At 45.1% G+C, this 16480-nt stretch overlaps 1 protein-coding gene and 2 long non-coding RNA genes across 10 annotated transcripts; 1 reads left to right on the plus strand and 2 right to left on the minus strand.

The window, feature by feature from the left end:
- Positions 1 to 119: 119 nt before the first annotated feature.
- On the minus strand, positions 120 to 15328 carry dpysl4 (dihydropyrimidinase like 4). Of its 4 annotated transcripts, XM_044101547.1 has the most exons (16): positions 14947 to 15328; positions 6656 to 6744; positions 6369 to 6553; positions 6137 to 6301; positions 5659 to 5720; positions 5492 to 5572; positions 5326 to 5394; positions 4808 to 4928; positions 4250 to 4406; positions 4037 to 4178; positions 3463 to 3547; positions 2714 to 2799; positions 2453 to 2632; positions 2177 to 2342; positions 1944 to 2083; positions 120 to 1880 (listed from the first exon to the last, which is right to left on the minus strand). In XM_044101547.1, exons 1-15 carry the CDS (start codon positions 15211 to 15213, stop codon positions 1992 to 1994), a joined length of 1947 nt encoding a protein of 648 aa, XP_043957482.1. In that variant the 5' UTR covers positions 15214 to 15328; the 3' UTR covers positions 120 to 1880; positions 1944 to 1991. The 4 variants fall into 4 exon arrangements, with proteins under 4 accessions (XP_043957482.1, XP_043957481.1, XP_043957483.1 ...); XM_044101546.1 differs by having other exon boundaries at positions 120 to 2083; XM_044101548.1 differs by lacking the exon at positions 14947 to 15328 and adding an exon at positions 9762 to 10460 and having other exon boundaries at positions 120 to 2083.
- On the plus strand, positions 11130 to 16131 carry LOC122822714. 3 transcript variants are annotated; one of them, XR_006369208.1, is made up of 3 exons: positions 11130 to 11219; positions 14421 to 14711; positions 16071 to 16131. It is a non-coding gene; the product is annotated as an uncharacterized LOC122822714 (long non-coding RNA). The 3 variants fall into 3 exon arrangements; XR_006369206.1 differs by lacking the exon at positions 16071 to 16131 and adding an exon at positions 15113 to 15196; XR_006369207.1 differs by lacking the exon at positions 16071 to 16131 and adding an exon at positions 14963 to 15082.
- Positions 11245 to 13949, minus strand: LOC122822712. Of its 3 annotated transcripts, XR_006369205.1 has the most exons (4): positions 13636 to 13949; positions 12312 to 12486; positions 12040 to 12185; positions 11245 to 11938 (listed from the first exon to the last, which is right to left on the minus strand). It is a non-coding gene; the product is annotated as an uncharacterized LOC122822712 (long non-coding RNA). The 3 variants fall into 3 exon arrangements; XR_006369203.1 differs by lacking the exon at positions 12312 to 12486 and having other exon boundaries at positions 11247 to 11938; XR_006369204.1 differs by lacking the exon at positions 13636 to 13949 and having other exon boundaries at positions 11247 to 11938; positions 12312 to 13433.
- Positions 16132 to 16480: the final 349 nt, after the last annotated feature.

Genomic DNA, 16480 nt, shown 5'->3' on the forward strand with positions numbered 1-16480 from the left:
CCACATCCAGCCTGGTTGGCGCCTGGCCCCAGACGCTGCCTGCCTAAACGGGTTCCTCACGTTTATGGGATGATGTCGCCAGTCGATCCAAAAATGGTGTGTAAAATAAGAGACGTCTGTTTTTCTCTTCACACTTTAATCATGCAACTGTTATCACAACAAATTACATCCATCACAATACCTACTACATCACAGGTGTGGTTGCCATAGTAACGCTCCTCATAGACAACTCTGTGTTTCTGATCACTGCGAGAGAACAGAAAGATGACTAGAAACCACCTGGCTGCCATCTTGGACACCTAGCACTCTGCTGATTTAATCCAAACTAATCTGAGTTTAGATTAAACAAACCCTTAAACTCAGCCCCTGCTGGTCAGGTGACCCATAGACACGGTATCCTATGAAAAACCAGTTTATTAAAGGTTGGATCCTTTGGAAATCATGTGGTTAATGTTTCCATAGCAACAGCTGGACTCCAACATTAACCACAGCTGTCCAACATTAATGTTGGACAGCTGGACTCCAACATGGGAGCAGTGATGCTAACATTAATGCGACCTATAGAGTGAAAGTATAAGGAGGGTGTGGTCACTAAGGTGCCATTGGGTATTTGAACAGCAAGGTGAAGCTGGTGGCTCCGCCCACCTTAATGTCCAACCAATGGTTGCCCTGTTTGACAGACTGATCTCAGCATAAAACTGTTCTGACGATGCTGGATGTACTCGGTGTAACCTGGACTGGCCCGGGTCGGTCCAGGTTGGTGGGTCTTGTAAAATTGAATCCCGTTGTTTATATCAGAAACGGATCATATTGAAAACACAAATGTAACCCTTGACCCAAACATTGAACCAGTCACAGCCAAGGTACAAAAAACAGTAAAAATACAAAATTAAGACAAAGTCTTAGAAAAACCCTACACTAAAAATGTGAATGTGACATCACAGGCTGCAGTGTCACATGATGTCAACAACTCTGTCTGACACCTTTTCCTTAGGGACAAGCCCTTTCAAATTAAAAGCCCTCAGTATTTGATACCAGGCCTTCAGTGTGGATGCTAATGATCAGCTATAGTTGTGCTAGCAGTATCAACAGTCAGAGAAAAAATCTCAGGTTTACAGAACCAGTTCCTAAAGTTGCTACATGACCCAAACAGCCAAAACCATCTGAAGATGGACTGTGGTTCTGGGATCATCTAAAGTTATCCAACTACTGCTACAAAGGCTGCATCTGGTTAGACTGAAACCATGAGCTGTTGGTCACATGACCAGGAAGAGGGTCTTAGGGTCCTACCTGTGGGGTGGTACTGCCACAGGACCCAAAATACCCTCCATCTAGAACTCTGACTTGGGGTTAAGGAGGCTTGTGTTTGGACAGTGGAGTAGAACTGAGGTCCAGACTGTTTAGAACAGCAGCAGAACCGAGCCTGATTCTGACCACGAGGCTAGCTTTGGTCTGAGACTACCTCACCGTGGGGTCGGGGGTCAACCACAGGCAGGTTGGCTGGCATTCATCTCACAGATGGCTGGAAGTATTTTGAGAGGCCAATGTGGTCGTAATGTTCTGCTGGATTGGTGTTTTATGCCAACATTACTCGCATCACTGTGAGATCAGTAAGTAATACAAAGACGATATCTTTCTTGTCGGTCCGGTTCTGTTGCTGCTGATGTGGAGGGCTTCAGAGCTGCCGGGTCAGAACCGGTTCTGTCTAGTACCAGGTTACATGGGGTTGACTAAGCACTATGGTGAGGTTTAGGGAGGGACAGCTACATTCAGGACTAAAGTTGTCAGTTTGAGCTCACGAGACCCAGAAGGTTCTGGGGAGTTCTGGAGTTAAACTACATATGTGGGCTAAGAGGGTCAGACGGTTTCACCTGTAGAGTTCACTGAACCCTACAGGTGTTCAATGAACTCTCTACCTGTAGAGTTCAGTGAACTCAGGTGGATCATAGAGTAACAGTCGTTCTTCAACACTTGGCTGGAAAATGAGCAGATTAAGATAGAGATGTAATGTTGGAACGTCCTCCAGGTGGCGCCACAATCCTTTGAGCAGAGCGACGGGGTATGTGATCGTCAATCTGAGCCCCTGAAAGACCAATAATTTATCACATTTGTCAGCAGTTCACCCAGAATGCACCTCACCTTGCCAGTCTCCCCTAAAGGATCCAACTGGGCATACCTGCCAGGGTGAATCCTGATTGATGAAGGTTTCGGGGGCCAGTTGGGGTTTTGTTCCCCGTAGGACCCCTGGTGGTTGGAGTTGGTGGGACTGACTTGGTCACACTGATGACATCATGAACTGGACCATCATAGTTACCACGAGGAACGCCGCGGGCCTCAGCCATCTGGAGCATGGAAACCAAAACATCAGAAGATTCTGATTGGTCAGTTCACAGATCTGTTTGTTAACCTGCAAGTTATGACTTAACTGGTTATATTGTTGTTCACCGGTTACCTTGCTGCGTGCTCTGATCCGCTTGTAGACGATGTCAGGAAAAGCCTTTCTTGCTATAAAGCGTCCAGAACCTTCGGTCACGTTGAGCTGTCCGTCCTCCAGAACAACCCGACCGCCACTGATCACTACTGTGGGAACGCCTCGAAACTCCAAACCCTCCAAGATGTTTACCTCCAAGGTCTGCACAGAGAAGTTGGTGGGGATGTAACTACTGATCAGATGGACTAGTTTGAGTAACTAACCAATCAAACCAGCGGTTACCAGGTTGTGAGTTGTGGCAGAAACAGTTAGAGTCTCTTTTGGGTTCCAAATTACAACATCAGCATCAGATCCAACAGCAATCCGTCCTGAAGAACGAGACACACACAAGCACATCCATTAAATTGGGATTACGAATGACTAAAATCTGATCACCAGTTTCCAGTAAAACACCCAGAAACACCACCCTGGATTTTACCCAGAAGCTCCAAGTTTGTCCTCCAGGTCTCATAAGAGGTGAAGTGTGAAATCAGAAGCTGCACGTTGCGACCAGCAGCCGACTACGAAGGGGAAGTGGATCAATCCTTTAGAAGAGTGGCTGCGTGTTACCAGGTGGGCTGGTTCCCCAGTTTGTGTTTTAACTCCACCTCTAAGTCGACAGTGATGGCAGGAGGGAGCCTAATGACCTATGTCACCATGGTAACCGTCCACCTGGGGGCTGTGCCCAGGACAGCTTCCTGATTAGCACCAACCTTAATTTCTACCTGTCTCTCCCACGGGTTTTGTTTTGACCTGACCCAAGGTCCATGCATGTGCTGTGAGGAGTAGTTGCATAATAAATTTCAGACGGTGAGGTCCATAAACTGACTCCGGCTCAGAGGCTGGACCCACTGAACCCATGGGCCTGTAAGCCAGACTCCTATGTCCAGCTGTTCATAAAACATCTTGATGACTTCAACCCATCAGCCAACTTTCTGGGGACGGAAAACGTTTCCGTCAAGCCTCACCGGTAGAAATGAAGCGCTGCGTACCTTTGCGTGGGTACATGTTGAAGACCTTGGCAGCGTTGGTGCTCGTCACTGCAACAAACTCATTCTCATCCATCTTTCCTGTGGACTGCATACAGAACAAGATGGAAATCAGTGAAGCCTGAAAAAAACAGGTCACAATCCCCCTTCAAATCTATCAAACCTGCACTCAAACGTTTGAGACGATAAAATTCTCATTTACGCTGTTTTAATTTTAAAGATATTAAAATTGGTACATGTAGGAAATATTCTACCAGCAGAGGGTGACCTCATGAATTTTAGGTTGTTAAAGAATCTGTAAGTTTTATTTGTTTTATTCAAAGTGAACTTTATTTAGATATGAACATTGAACAGCTCAAACATAAATGTCACCATATGATGTGCTGTACCAGATTATAGCCTAAGCTATTTTGCATGTGTAGTCCCAAATGTCCAACCATATCAGCCATTGTTGCTAATGTGGTGTTCAACCTGACCTTCCACCAGCAGCTCGCTTGTTTCCTCATGGAGCTTAGGAACATCTGACCTTTGGGTGTGATGTCATCAGTCAGAGCGGCTTCAGGTGAAGGGCTCTTACCACAGCTCTGTCCCAGATCACCGACAGCCTCTCTTCAATGCCGCTAGTTCCCTCTGGGATCAGCGTGAAGTCGTCTTTACCAACAGCCTTCTGAGCTGTAGAGAAGCTGGCCTGAGCGCTGGAGGTCACTTGGAGATCGCCGCTGGAAAAAAAACACCCGTTAAGACTCACCTGCTGCTAGGCTAAAGTGGAGTCAGAGAGATGGGTATTCACCATGCTAGCAGAGAGATCAGATACTGTGGCGTGGACGGATCCGGGTTCAGGGGAGGGCTCATCACAAAGGCAGCTGCTGTGGTCCAATCTTTGGCCCAGTAGTGAGAGCCATCAGTGGCCAGCCCAGCTGTGATTGGCTCCCCATACACAACCACACCTGAGGACAGAAGGAGAATTACAGTTTGGTGGAGCAGGTCTGGTTGGGTTCAACCTCACTCCTAAAGGTGAGCCATTCAGTGACACCAGTTCAGTTCCATAGTCGGAACATAAGAGCTTTGTGGAGCACCAGGACCTGGAGCTGCAGTCCAGTACCTGAGGAAATTGGTGTTAGGTTTGACAAGAGATGTTCACCTCAGACCAAAGATCAGATCTTTGCCAAGTCTGAATTAAGCCTGTCTGCTTCCTCCAGACTTGAATTCTGACTTCCACACTGAGAAGCTCCAAAGTGACATCAACAGAAGCTGAAGTCTGTGAACGAACTGGTTCATGAGTTCCTGGAGAACGGTTGAACCTCAGAATCTGATGTTGACCTGTAGGAACGCTGGTTCTGGTTCTCACCTTTTTTCCTGGCTTTGGCAATAACATCAGCAGCAGACTTGCTCATCACCTTGGTAACGTAGAGCGGGCAGTTGGCCTGCTTGGCGATAGTGATGGCCCGATAGATTGCCTCAGTCTCCACCTGAAACATAAACCCAACAGCAGTCAGATCTGGGGGCTTTACATAAGACACCTTTATTCTTCATCAGTGGTCTCAATCTCCAGTCTTTGAGGGCCGGTGTTATGCAACTTTTAAATGTCCTATACACTTAAATTAAATGGCTAAACTGCCTCACTATAATGCATTCCAACTCTACAGGGCTCTGCTGATGAGCTAATACTGGAGCCAGGTGAAGCAGAGAGACATCTAAAAGTCGCTGGATACCTGGAGTTCGAGACCCCTGATCACAGAAAACCATCCTGAGTGGATGAAATTATTGGCAGAACAGGTGGAACCATCACTCCCATTGACCCACTGAACCAGAACCGCGTAAAGAGACCACACCGGTGGCATCCACGTAGGGTTCAGGTCCTTTTACCTCTTCAGGGTGACATAAAACATGGCCTTCAGGTCCAGTAATACCAACACTGAGAAGTTTTTTCTGCTCCTGAAACACAAACCATTTCAGACCACTTAGAACCAGTAAAATCTAGTTAAGACCAGTTTGAATGTATTCAGTGGTTCATCTTGTTCAGGTGTGTTACCTCATCAATGATGTCACCATTCTCAGCATGAACCTGAGCAATTGCTCCAAGATCCCGGAGGATCCCAAACGCCTCATAAAGCTGAGCCCCAGGAAGCAGAAAGTGATGAACAAATAAACAGGAAGTGGACAACAACAAATAAACATGAACATGTTTCTGTGTTTCACCTGAGAGTCGGAGCTCTGGTACCGGTCTTTGTAAGCCATAAAGAAGAGGAAGGAATTCACCCCTGAAACACAGCGGTACTGTCAGCGGTACCATTCTACTGATGTCATCATGAAGGTTCTGGTCTTGCTATGAAGAATACTGGTAAATGGCTCTCAAGATGTTCTCCAGGTCTGCATCTGAAATGGACCAAGTGATGGTCCAGAACCTGGTTTCATTTGGGTCTTTGTGAATGGTTTCTAAAACCTTCCTCAGGGATCAAGAAGGATCATTTGGATCAGTCTGGAAACATTCCAGAGCCTTCCTAGATGTCCCCAGATATAAGTAGGAGAATCAAGAACCTAGTAAAACTTGTCAAACCTTTCATCTAAACCATGATGACACATATTGTTGACTCAGCTGCATATCGATCATGAGAAACGTTTCATTGGCTGCTACATCTTTGATCACCACCCCGTCTCGTTAACCTTTATTGATCACCTTTATCTTTGACGAGCGTCTCCAGCTCCTCGTAGAGGCCTTCATGCCACCTGGTGACATCCAGATGGAAGGAAAAGTCACAGCACGCCTTCTGCTCTGCCGTCTCCTTCCACAAATCAAACGCTGACAGCAAGCTAGTCCCCGGTTCCACCAACACATGATCGACTGCAGACAGACAGTAATGAGTTGTCATGCAGGTGGGGGTGCTGATGGACGATTGGCGGTCACTGACTGATGGTGGTGGTTCCTCCAGACAGGGCGGCTTTGGTTCCCTGGTAGAAGTCGTCACATGGCATCAGGCCTTTCTGCGGAGCCTGGAGGTTTGTGTTGGCATCAACGCCTCCAGGGATCACCAGCTGACCGTACGCATCCAGTGTCTTCACACCAGATGGGATTATCAGGTTCTCGCCAATCTGCCTGTCAGAAAACAGGAAGTGTGGTCGTGTCAGAAGAGCTCACACTGCCACCTGGTGACCAGGTGAGATCATTCAGCCGCAGGAGGACTGGCTGAAGATGTACCTGATAGTCCCGTCTTCGATGTAGACATCAGCGTAGAATGACTGATCATCATTGACAACTTTTCCTCCTTTGATGATGAGACGGTCTCCCTGGAAACAGAGAAACAGAGAGGTTTGTGGGAAAATCATAAGGAGGAAGAGATGGCTGCCGACATCCAGGATTCTCAATTTGACCCAACGTGACCCAAAAGAACACAGCTCAACACGACCCAGTTCACCACCAGGTCCGACTCGATGTGACCCAAGTCTTCATCCAGACCAGGGGTCACCGACCTTCTAGAGACTGGGAGCTGCTTCCCGGGTCCAGAGCAACACGAAGGGCAACTGGTTTGATTCAGACATAAATATTGTTGTCTCAGCCTTTATAACAATAATACATATATGTATATATGATTATATTAATGTTAGGGACTACTGACAATAGTTATCAGTAATAATTTACCATGGCAGATATGGTTCATTACTATCATGTGATCAGAAGTTCTTAGTTCAGAGTTGTAAGTTTGATTCCCTGTTGGAGATTTTCTGTCTGATTCTAAATTGTCCAAAGTGACTGAGAGTCTGGATTGTTGCAGCTGCAGCTGAACATCTGGAGGCACTGAGAGATTTTCCTTTAAATACAAACAGAAAAGTTATTATTTTATTTATGCCAAAACATTTTGTATGTAGCACATCAGTGTGAGTCTGTGGGGGTCAAAGGTCAGCCAGAGCCTGAGTCTTATTGGTCAGTTTATTTTTTCTGTCAGCTTTACAGTGTGCGGTTCTGTTGGGTCGCCACTTTATTAGTTTTTTTTGTGGTTTCATAAACTTAAAAGCTGACGGGTCGCCTGTTGAAACCAGGAGATGTTGAATAAAAATGTCCGACAGATCGGAAGGTAAAACTAAACTACTAAAGCAGAACACACTTTGTTTTATTTTATTTTAATACAAACGATGTTAAATAATAAAGACATGGAAGTGAAGCCTATAAACCCAGTAGATCCACGTCCAGAGGAGGATGTAGATTCCAGGTCCAGGTGGTGTCAGAGTCCAGAGGAGCAGAAGGTGAAGCAACAATGTTTGATTCATTGGGAACGTTTCCACTAGATTAAATGGTTTAACCCTCAGTTTTAGCTCCACGCTCAGGAAGAGCAGCAGAGGTCAGTTAACTGGTGACCCATCAGCTCTGCAGGTCAGGAAACATCAAAGAAGCTCATAAACCGGCGACCCAACAGAACCGACCCAGTAAAAAGCTCCACCGGGATCCAAACGGCTCTTAGAACTACAGGAGGTTCAAACTCTGATCATTCAGTTTTAGATTACAGAAAAAAACACCAAATAAACAAAAGCAAACTGACCAATCAGATTTAGGCTTTGACGTGACCTTTGACCCCCACAGACTCAGACGTGAGCTTCGTACAAGATGTTTTGACTCATAAGATCTTTATTTTCTCCACAATTTTGTTAATTGTAAAGAGGGTTCATAATAAAAATTTCAGAAATTCTTTTCTTTTTTTACTTCAAGGAAAATCTTAAGGTAGGCAGAGAGGGAGCAGCCTGCAGGCGCCGCCGCCCTCCGATAAAACCCTGCAGGCGTCTTGACCGGTTCTGAACTTCAACTATAGAAAAGAGTTTTATGCATAAAGCAATTTATTTTAAACGTTTTCTATAATTTACTTTTTTTTTTTTTAGAAATCTACATCTAAACAAATGTTATTAATTCAATGTAAAAACATTAAATTAAATCATTTCTTTGGCAGTGCTCCCTAATGACAGTGGCTATTTTTAGAACTTGTTTCATCGGGCCACTGACCAGGTCCCATTGGGCGACCGGGGGCCCGCGGGCCCCGTGTTGGTGACCCCTGATATGGATGTTCTCAATGAAAGAGAGATGTTGGAGGAACCAGGAGGCTCAGGAACTTGATGATCTGAATCAGAGATGAGACCGTGTCTAACCTGGACCAGGATTACCCTCTCTGAGGAGGGTAAACTATTCATCCAAAACTTCCAGAACAGAACCAGTCACATGACCGGGCTCTGGAGTGATGAGAAGGAAATGGGTCCTGGAAATGGTTTTGGTTCTGGAGCATCAGAGGGCATCATCTGAATGGAGGGTTTTCCTGGTTTCTATCTGGAAGTTAGTGGTTGACAAGGAGAGGCACTGGAACTCTGGATCTGTGGATGGGATCAGAGGTTCTGGGTTCAATCCCAGACTGGGTTCAATGAGTCGTTTCATCTTCATCTAAACCTGCAGCTTTCATGAGAGCCAGGGAGCGCCAATTATTCCTGGAACCTCTGAGCATCATGAGCTAACCTGCAACCATTGGATGAAACGCCTCATCACGGAGGGAATCGGGCCAGGGGGGAACTGATCCAGAGGGGAACCGGTCTAGGAAAAACATCCTGAAGGCTCCATGATTTTGGTTTGGTTTCTTTGCCGAAACCCAACCAACTTCTCTGGTTGGAGAACGGTTCTGTCATGAAGCTAAAAATAAAACTAGACCTTAAAGTTCTGCCGAACCAAATAAGCGAAACCCAGAAATTCAGCTTTCAATGCAGGAACATGAAACGTCCCACTGCCCCTAAATGCAGCGCGCTGCATACAGCAGAACCCAGATATACATCTCGGACCGAAACGAAAAAAAGCTCAGCTAAGATGAGCTGAGCGGCCCGGCAGCTGCACACATCCTCTCGGTTCGGTTCGGTTCGGCGGGTCTCCTCCCTGTCAGACAGGCGGGGCTTCAACATCACCGGCCCGGTCCCATCTCGGTTGCACTCGGTTCGGTTCGGATTGGATTGGACCTACCGCGGGTCTCTTCTTGACCTGGAAGGACATCCTGACGGATCTGGGTCGGTCCGGATCAGCTGGCTGATTCTACTCCTCACACGGACCTGCAGCTATTGTTGCTGCAGCCACCTGTGACGTCAAGCTCCAGCTGTTATCACAGACACAGTTTCCGGTGTGGACCTTCACAATAATGGCTTAAGCATGACAGCCGTGCTTTGCAGTTGCCATGGTTACCACCAGAGGTCCCATATACTCGTTTTAGATTAGTTCGGATAATCTGCTGTCCGGTTCCGGTTCAGCTGAAAAACTGGTTTATTGTTTTCACTCTGTAAGAACTTACGGTCTGAAGAATAACCCAGTTTGGCTCTGAAGAAAGAAATCCGGTTCGGTCCTGAAGAATGACCAGGTTCGGATCTTTTTCCATGGTAACAGATGTTAGAATCTGAAGCGGGTCCAGCTCAGATTGAAGTCAGCAAATGTAAACAGGAAGTGAGAGCTCAGCTTCCTGATGGACTCCGATCCTCAGAACCGCAGCTGTGATGCTCCGACCTGATACCATGAGAAGAACCGCCTTTAATGGGTCACTGGTTCCGAACAGTTCAACTGCAAATTTAAAAGAAGAGAAGATGGCGGAACCCTGGAGGAATCCATCAGCACTCCTGATCCTGACACCAGAATCTGCAGATGTTCTCCAGGGTCTGGATTCTTCCTCAGCAGCTCCGGTTTGCATCGCCTTGTGGACTGTGTTGTAGGGCTGAAACAATTCTTCGAATGATTCAAGTGACCCGATTCTTAAAATTCCAAGAGGAAGATTCATCTGCCCGTTTAGACCGTGTTCCGACCGGGTTCTTATTTGCGTTGCGCAGCTCTCTCACCTCCGCCTGAGTTGTTTATGAAAGCTAAGTGTTAGCAGCATAACGTCCATTTTTCAAGTTCGATCTGGGAGGATTTTACTGATTCACGATAATGTCCGAGTTTTGTCGTTTTCGGGAACCAATAAACACCCTTAAAACGATGCCTGGAGTAGCAGCCGGTGTATTTATACAGGTGAGCGATGCGTAGCTTTATGGACAAACCGGAAAATTAATGTAATTTTCTCAGCTTGATGTCTTAAATGAACCTCAGCGCGGATCACGCGCGCCTCCTTTCATTTAAGCTGGACACAGGCTGACCTGAATGGATATTTACGTCAACCCCCTGTGTGGAATTATGATTCTTTGGCGAACTCCACATCAGGGTCAGAGTCTAAACTGGTCGTGCAGCTCTAAGTGAACCGCAGGAATAACTTGTAGTTGAGCTTTCAGAAGTGCGTGTTTAGCGAGCGATGAGAATGATTTATATTTGTGAACAAAAATTATATTCGGTGTTTACGTCTTCTCTGTAAAGTTCATGTCTGTGTTCCCGGTTGGCCAGTGGCTAACCTCATCATGCAGAAGCTTTTGCATTCTCCTCGTAGTCATGCTTCACGCTGGTTTTATATTATTTTATTATTATTTCTAGTATTATTTTTCTGGTACACAAACCATATGAAATGCTTTGTCCACTTAGTCAGCCAGAAAAACTCGTCCCATAAACTGGAGCAACCAAAACAGTTTCTGTGACTCTTATTAAAAATTCAGAAGACATAAATGTTAGAGCTGCTAAAGCCACATTAGCAGCATTAAATTAAATCTCAGTTTGTTGCTCATCTCTGCGTCATCCTGCAGGGCTGAGCAAGTTTTGTGGGGAAACCCTGATCCTGGTCTCAACACATGGTGGCGGAGCAGAGCTGGTAGATGAGTTTCTGTGACAAACTAAGGTGTCAAATCCAGTGGCGGAGCTAGACTTTTATTTCTGGGGGGGCCAATGGGGGGCCAGGGCTATCTGTAAGGGGTCCACTGACTATGACAATGACAATACAGTAAAAGTACTTTCATTCACATACTATATATAAATAAAGACTCATGAAATGAGATTTGCTCATGTAATTTGCAGTTTATTATCAATGCATGCCACACAAAGCATAAGTGGACATTAACCTCTAAATGACACCATTGTAACAAGACAAGACTTACAATGAGAATGCAGTGTCACACAGTTCACAATTACAATATCTCAAAAAGAAGGTTGTATGTTATGGAAACTGTTATTTAATAGATGCTACATGTGCATTTTATTTTCGAACTTAATGCAGCTATGACCAAATGTACTGACTCCTAAACTATCATTGGTACAAGTACCAGTCGGTGAAGACCCAAATCATGACGAGAAACACAAGACTTCTTCATGCACTCATAAAAGTAAAATCCTTCGGTTGTTGTGAGATGAAGCAAAATATGTTACAAAGTCATCCATGTTGAGGCCCCGTGCCCTCCTTGACTCTATGCTAAGTGTTCCAATGTGACTTAGCCTGGCATCACCAAGAATAGTCTTTGTACCAGGAGCTGTGAAAAGTTCTCTTTCTTGTTCCATGCTGAGTTCTGGGGAAGTTTGTCAAACTTGGCTGAACAGGGCCCTGTTCTTTTGACTTTGAAATATCTGGAATACAAACACAATGGTTATGTACACATAATTTACATGATCATTATGTCATGTAAATTGTGCAGCTACTAAGCAGGTCTTAGTGTAAGTAAAATTACCACTGGGTCCTTTTGGAAAAGCAAAAGGAGTGCTGGACACTGCTGAGAAGAGATCAGTGGTATCTCCTGCAATTGCCCCTTCTGGCTCATCATCATCCTGGTCAGGCGAGAGCTTTCTGTGTTTTCAGACTCCTCCTTTGATGGAACTACGTTGTAAAAACAGTACATTAACATAATTGAACCAACAATTAAAGAAACACATTAGCAGAAGCCAGCAAGTAAAAATAACCTAAAACGGGCAGGAATTTGACTGTTTCTGTAGATACTCTGACCTGGTGATGGTGGATTGGTGTTTGCCAGACTTTCTTTCTCGTGACTGTTCTCAGGACATGAGCTACCAGGACTGCTGATGTCAGAGCTGAACCCTGTTTGATCTGTGCCTGATTTGCTTCTTTTTATAAAGAAGCTGTCTATCCTGCCTCCCTGTCTTTTCATTCTCAACTGACCCTAGGAAAAAAAACAAGCCAGTCATGTTATGCCAAGTATCACTTCCTATTACTTAGTGTTAATAGATCCCCACTTCCAGTGTGTAGGTCAGGGGAAACAGACTGTGGCTGTATGTTCAGCATTCAAACTTCTCAGCTACTGGACCGACTAACCTGTTTTTGTTCATGATCATTATCGACTTTATTTATAAAGCACTTTAACAGCAGCCAGAGCTGAAATAAAGTGCTAAACATCAGCGATAAGATAAAAGAAAACATAAAAGAAAATGACAAAGCTAAACACATAAGAATTTAAATAAATTAAACATTTCATGGAAAACATAATAAAGCAAAAAGAGTAACAGATTAAATTGTCACAAGTTCATGCCCTTTCCTAGGGGAAACGGAACCTCTAACAAAGTGTTGCCGTTTCATAGAAAATGTTTAGAAAAGAATTAGTAAAAATAGCAAATGTCAGTGGGGAACTTGTGTGGAGTTTTTTCACTCATTTTATAGTACAAGCTGGCTCCATTAGCATTACCTTTCACAGGTAAGAAAGAAAGAACACAATTTTATGAACAGAATTTCTTGACTTTGTGGCCAAACGACAGCTTCTGAGCCAATAAATATTTCCCATGTAATTATATTGGCCAGAAGTAACTACTCTGATTTTTATTTTCTTAGTATAGCTAACATTTTTCATTCTGTATAGTTTTATTTAATGCGAGAGCTAATAAGAAATCGCTGTTAGAAAGAAAGAGCATTACAGACCAGAGGATTTTGGCAGGTCATATAATCAGGAATGTCGTGATCCATTCTGTCTGATAACACATGCACCACGTTGGATACTTTTTTTTTTACTTCCCGTATTTATCCTCCCGACATTGTTCAGGCAGACGTGAGTGGTAAACACACTGAAACACGTCAGCGTCTTTACAATACTTTTTGCTTCTGCGTGCATTACGAGTCTGACTGGCAGACGGACGTATCATAGGAACTGGCCGACTCGCCGCTAAGTCGGCGTCACGTATGTCTATAGCTGTAGCATTGTTAGCTTGATGCTCGCAACTTATAGTAGTAACTCAACTACCAGAAACTATTTCCTGGCTGAGCACAAAATGTTTTTAACGGGGTTTTTTTATTGGTAGTAGTAAACCATTGTAAAACTTACCTTTGAAGTCAGATTATCCGTCTTGGAGTCAAATCGACTGTATTCCTCTTAGCTGTACAATATTTCTCTATCGTCTCTTCGCGGTTCTCCTTCTCTTCTTCTGTTGGGTCAACTCTGTTGTGTCCAAATGGTGTATCACAATAAACGTAAATGGTGCATATCGCCCCCTGCTGCTTTTGAGCAGTCACAACAGTCACAAGTGTCACAACCCATTGTGGTACATAGTGCTACCTACTGTGAAGGAATGACTGGGTGTCGTGACATGTCGATCATTTGGGGGGGCCGCTGGGGGGGCCAATCAGATGGCTGGGGGGGCACTGGCCCCCCCGGCCCCCCCTCTAGCTCCGCCTCTGGTCAAATCCCATCGCTAACATGAACACAAAGCTAGATTTCTAGGCAAGGTCAAAGTTCATCTATTAAACTGACTGGAGATGAAGACAGAAACTAAAAGCCGGATCATAGACATTTTTTATAAGCGTATCTGTGAGACTCTTTATTATTACACTGAATATAATTTCAGATTTTTGTTTAACTTTTCTTCAAGTTAACTTTGAAAGTGAACTATTATTGTTACAGGTTAGTTTTCTAAACTACAGAAAGTAACTGATAGGGAAGCTCAAAATGAAAAATTAGACTGATATTGATATCTGATAGTAACTCTGGTGTTATGTTAGATTTACTAATATTTTATTTTTAATCTGATTACTAAAGTATTCATGTACAACAGGGTCTAGTGGTCTTCTCGACTCTAACTGGTTTGTTACTGGGACATTAATGGCTTTTAGATGAACACCAAAGAGACTCTTGGATGCTAACTGGACCAACCGACCCAGCTGGTGGACGGGTTGTCTTCTCGGTCCAGAACCGAGGCTTTTGGACCTTCTCTTCCTGAAGGTTTGGTTGCTTCAGGTGAATCGTATTCCGTTTTTATTCTCTGGTCATCTGGACCAGTTCTGGGCTGGTTCTGTTAGGGTTCTGCATACTGAACACACCACAGCGGACTCTGATACCTGGTTGGTTCTGATCAGCGGAGCGGGTCCGGATTCCTCAGCGACTCATTAAAGTCTTGGATGAAGGTTAGTTTAGTTTTGTATTTATACCTTTTTGTCTTTCTTGTTGTTTTGTAAGTATTTCCCCTAATTCATTTAAAACACTGAACTGCCTTGTTGCCTAAAATGTGCTATAGAAATAAAATGACCTTACCTCACCCGGTCCAATCAGAACCAAACCCGTGTTCTGATGGTTCTGTTGGATTCTGTTAGGTGTATTTTTCTACCATCTATGAACAAATACAGGTAGAAAGTAATGAACCTCTCTCTTGCCGTAGTTTTCCCGGGGGTGTCCAGATGGAAGGACTGCGGTCCGTCCTCCATGTTGGCCTCCCGTTTGGGTCGGACCGGCGCTGCGCCGCTGCAGCCGAGGACTGAAGGACTCGAAGTTCAGAGTTTTGTTCTCAAAAGCTCCTTCCACGTTGCAGAACATTCCTCCGAACTTCATCCGAGGACGAGGAGAATCGGAACCGAGCCGGGACAGGAGAGAGGAGCGGTCATCCTCCTGACAGAACCGCCGCTCAGACATGCTGCTGACAAATGATGAGGAAGAGGAGGAGGAAGAGCCTGCACTGGCTGACTAGAGGGGGAGGAGGAGGAGGAGGAGGAGGAAGAAAATGACCCAGAAGAGATTACAGAGGAGAAGAAACAGCAAACAATGAAAAGGAATCACCTCATTAAAACCTGACAAGTTCTGGTTCAATTTGAAGAACCTGACTAAGGTTCTGGGTTTCTGGTTCTGTTCTTTCTTCAGGTAAAACCCGGAGATTCCAGAACTGTGAAGGAGGAGATGGTTCACCAGAACCGATGGTTCTGTTGGCTGATTCTGTTCATGTGACCTGGACTGTTTCAGCTCCAATGAGCAGGAAGATGAAAACACACACACACACACACACACACGCACACACACATTTTTGTGTCTTGTAGGGACTTCACACTGATTTTCATTCATTTTCTACAGCCGAACCAAAAACATTTCCAAAATGTCCCCACAAGGATATAAAAACCTGGAGTGTGTTTGAGGAAGCCAGACTAAATCAGAACCAGCGTTGTTTGTGAAGCTACCGGACCGCACAGAGACGGTAAACCGGGTCAGAGAGACGAGGAGCCTGACCTGGAGCTCCTCTTCTGTCAGCTCTCCTTAGATCCCAGTCTGACCCAGATCACTGCACACTGGGTTTAATGGGATGACGGGGTTTAGGACTGAACTGCAACTGGGTCACTGAAGCGGTCCTGGAGTGGCTCCTCAGAACCACAGCGATGTAGAGCTGTTGGTTCCAGTCCGATTTGGAAAGATAGTTAAAGACTCGGCTGTTAGTCGTAGTTGTGGAGGATTTTCTTCTTCTATGGTCAGCAACTCGCGGTTCTTCTTCTTTCTGGTTCCAGATTCAAGTTGGGTCAGCGCATCGGGCCAAACAGAACATCAACTATCTGCACTCGTCTTTGGCTCCGCCCCCACAGCCAATGAACCAATCAACAGCAGACTTCACAACAGAACCTTCCTGGCCTGAATGGACCCAGAGGGTTACAGGACTGAGTTTGGACCGGGCCCTGAGGACTTATCCAAAGACGCTGGACCCGTGTTCCAGGCTCGACCCGGCTCAGCCCAACTGTATTCGAGCCGACTCTCCGGTTTAAGAAAGACATTGGGCTTCTGTCTGTGCTCTGTGTGGTTCTGTATGGTTTTAGATGGTTCTAGATGGTTCCGGATGGTTTGTTTTAGATGGTTCTGGATGGTTTGTTTTAGATGGTTCTGGATGGTTTTAGATGGTTCTGTATGGTTTTAGATGGTTCTG

This window comes from Gambusia affinis, linkage group LG20 (genome assembly GCF_019740435.1).
Source record: "Gambusia affinis linkage group LG20, SWU_Gaff_1.0, whole genome shotgun sequence".
Lineage (NCBI taxonomy): Eukaryota > Metazoa > Chordata > Actinopteri > Cyprinodontiformes > Poeciliidae > Gambusia > Gambusia affinis.

What these genes read in the sequence shown, in the direction of transcription:
- dpysl4 (XM_044101547.1), bottom strand. Translation starts at nt 15,213, where the DNA reads ATGTCTGAGCGGCGGTTCTGTCAGGAGGATGACCGCTCCTCTCTCCTG. An exon ending in TGGAGGAACCACCACCATCA is followed by an intron (nt 6,302 to 6,368) that starts GTCAGTGACCGC and finishes GTCTGTCTGCAG; the next exon opens with TCGATCATGTGTTGGTGGAA. An exon ending in ATGGTGACATCATTGATGAG is followed by an intron (nt 5,395 to 5,491) that starts GTAACACACCTG and finishes TTTGTGTTTCAG; the next exon opens with GAGCAGAAAAAACTTCTCAG.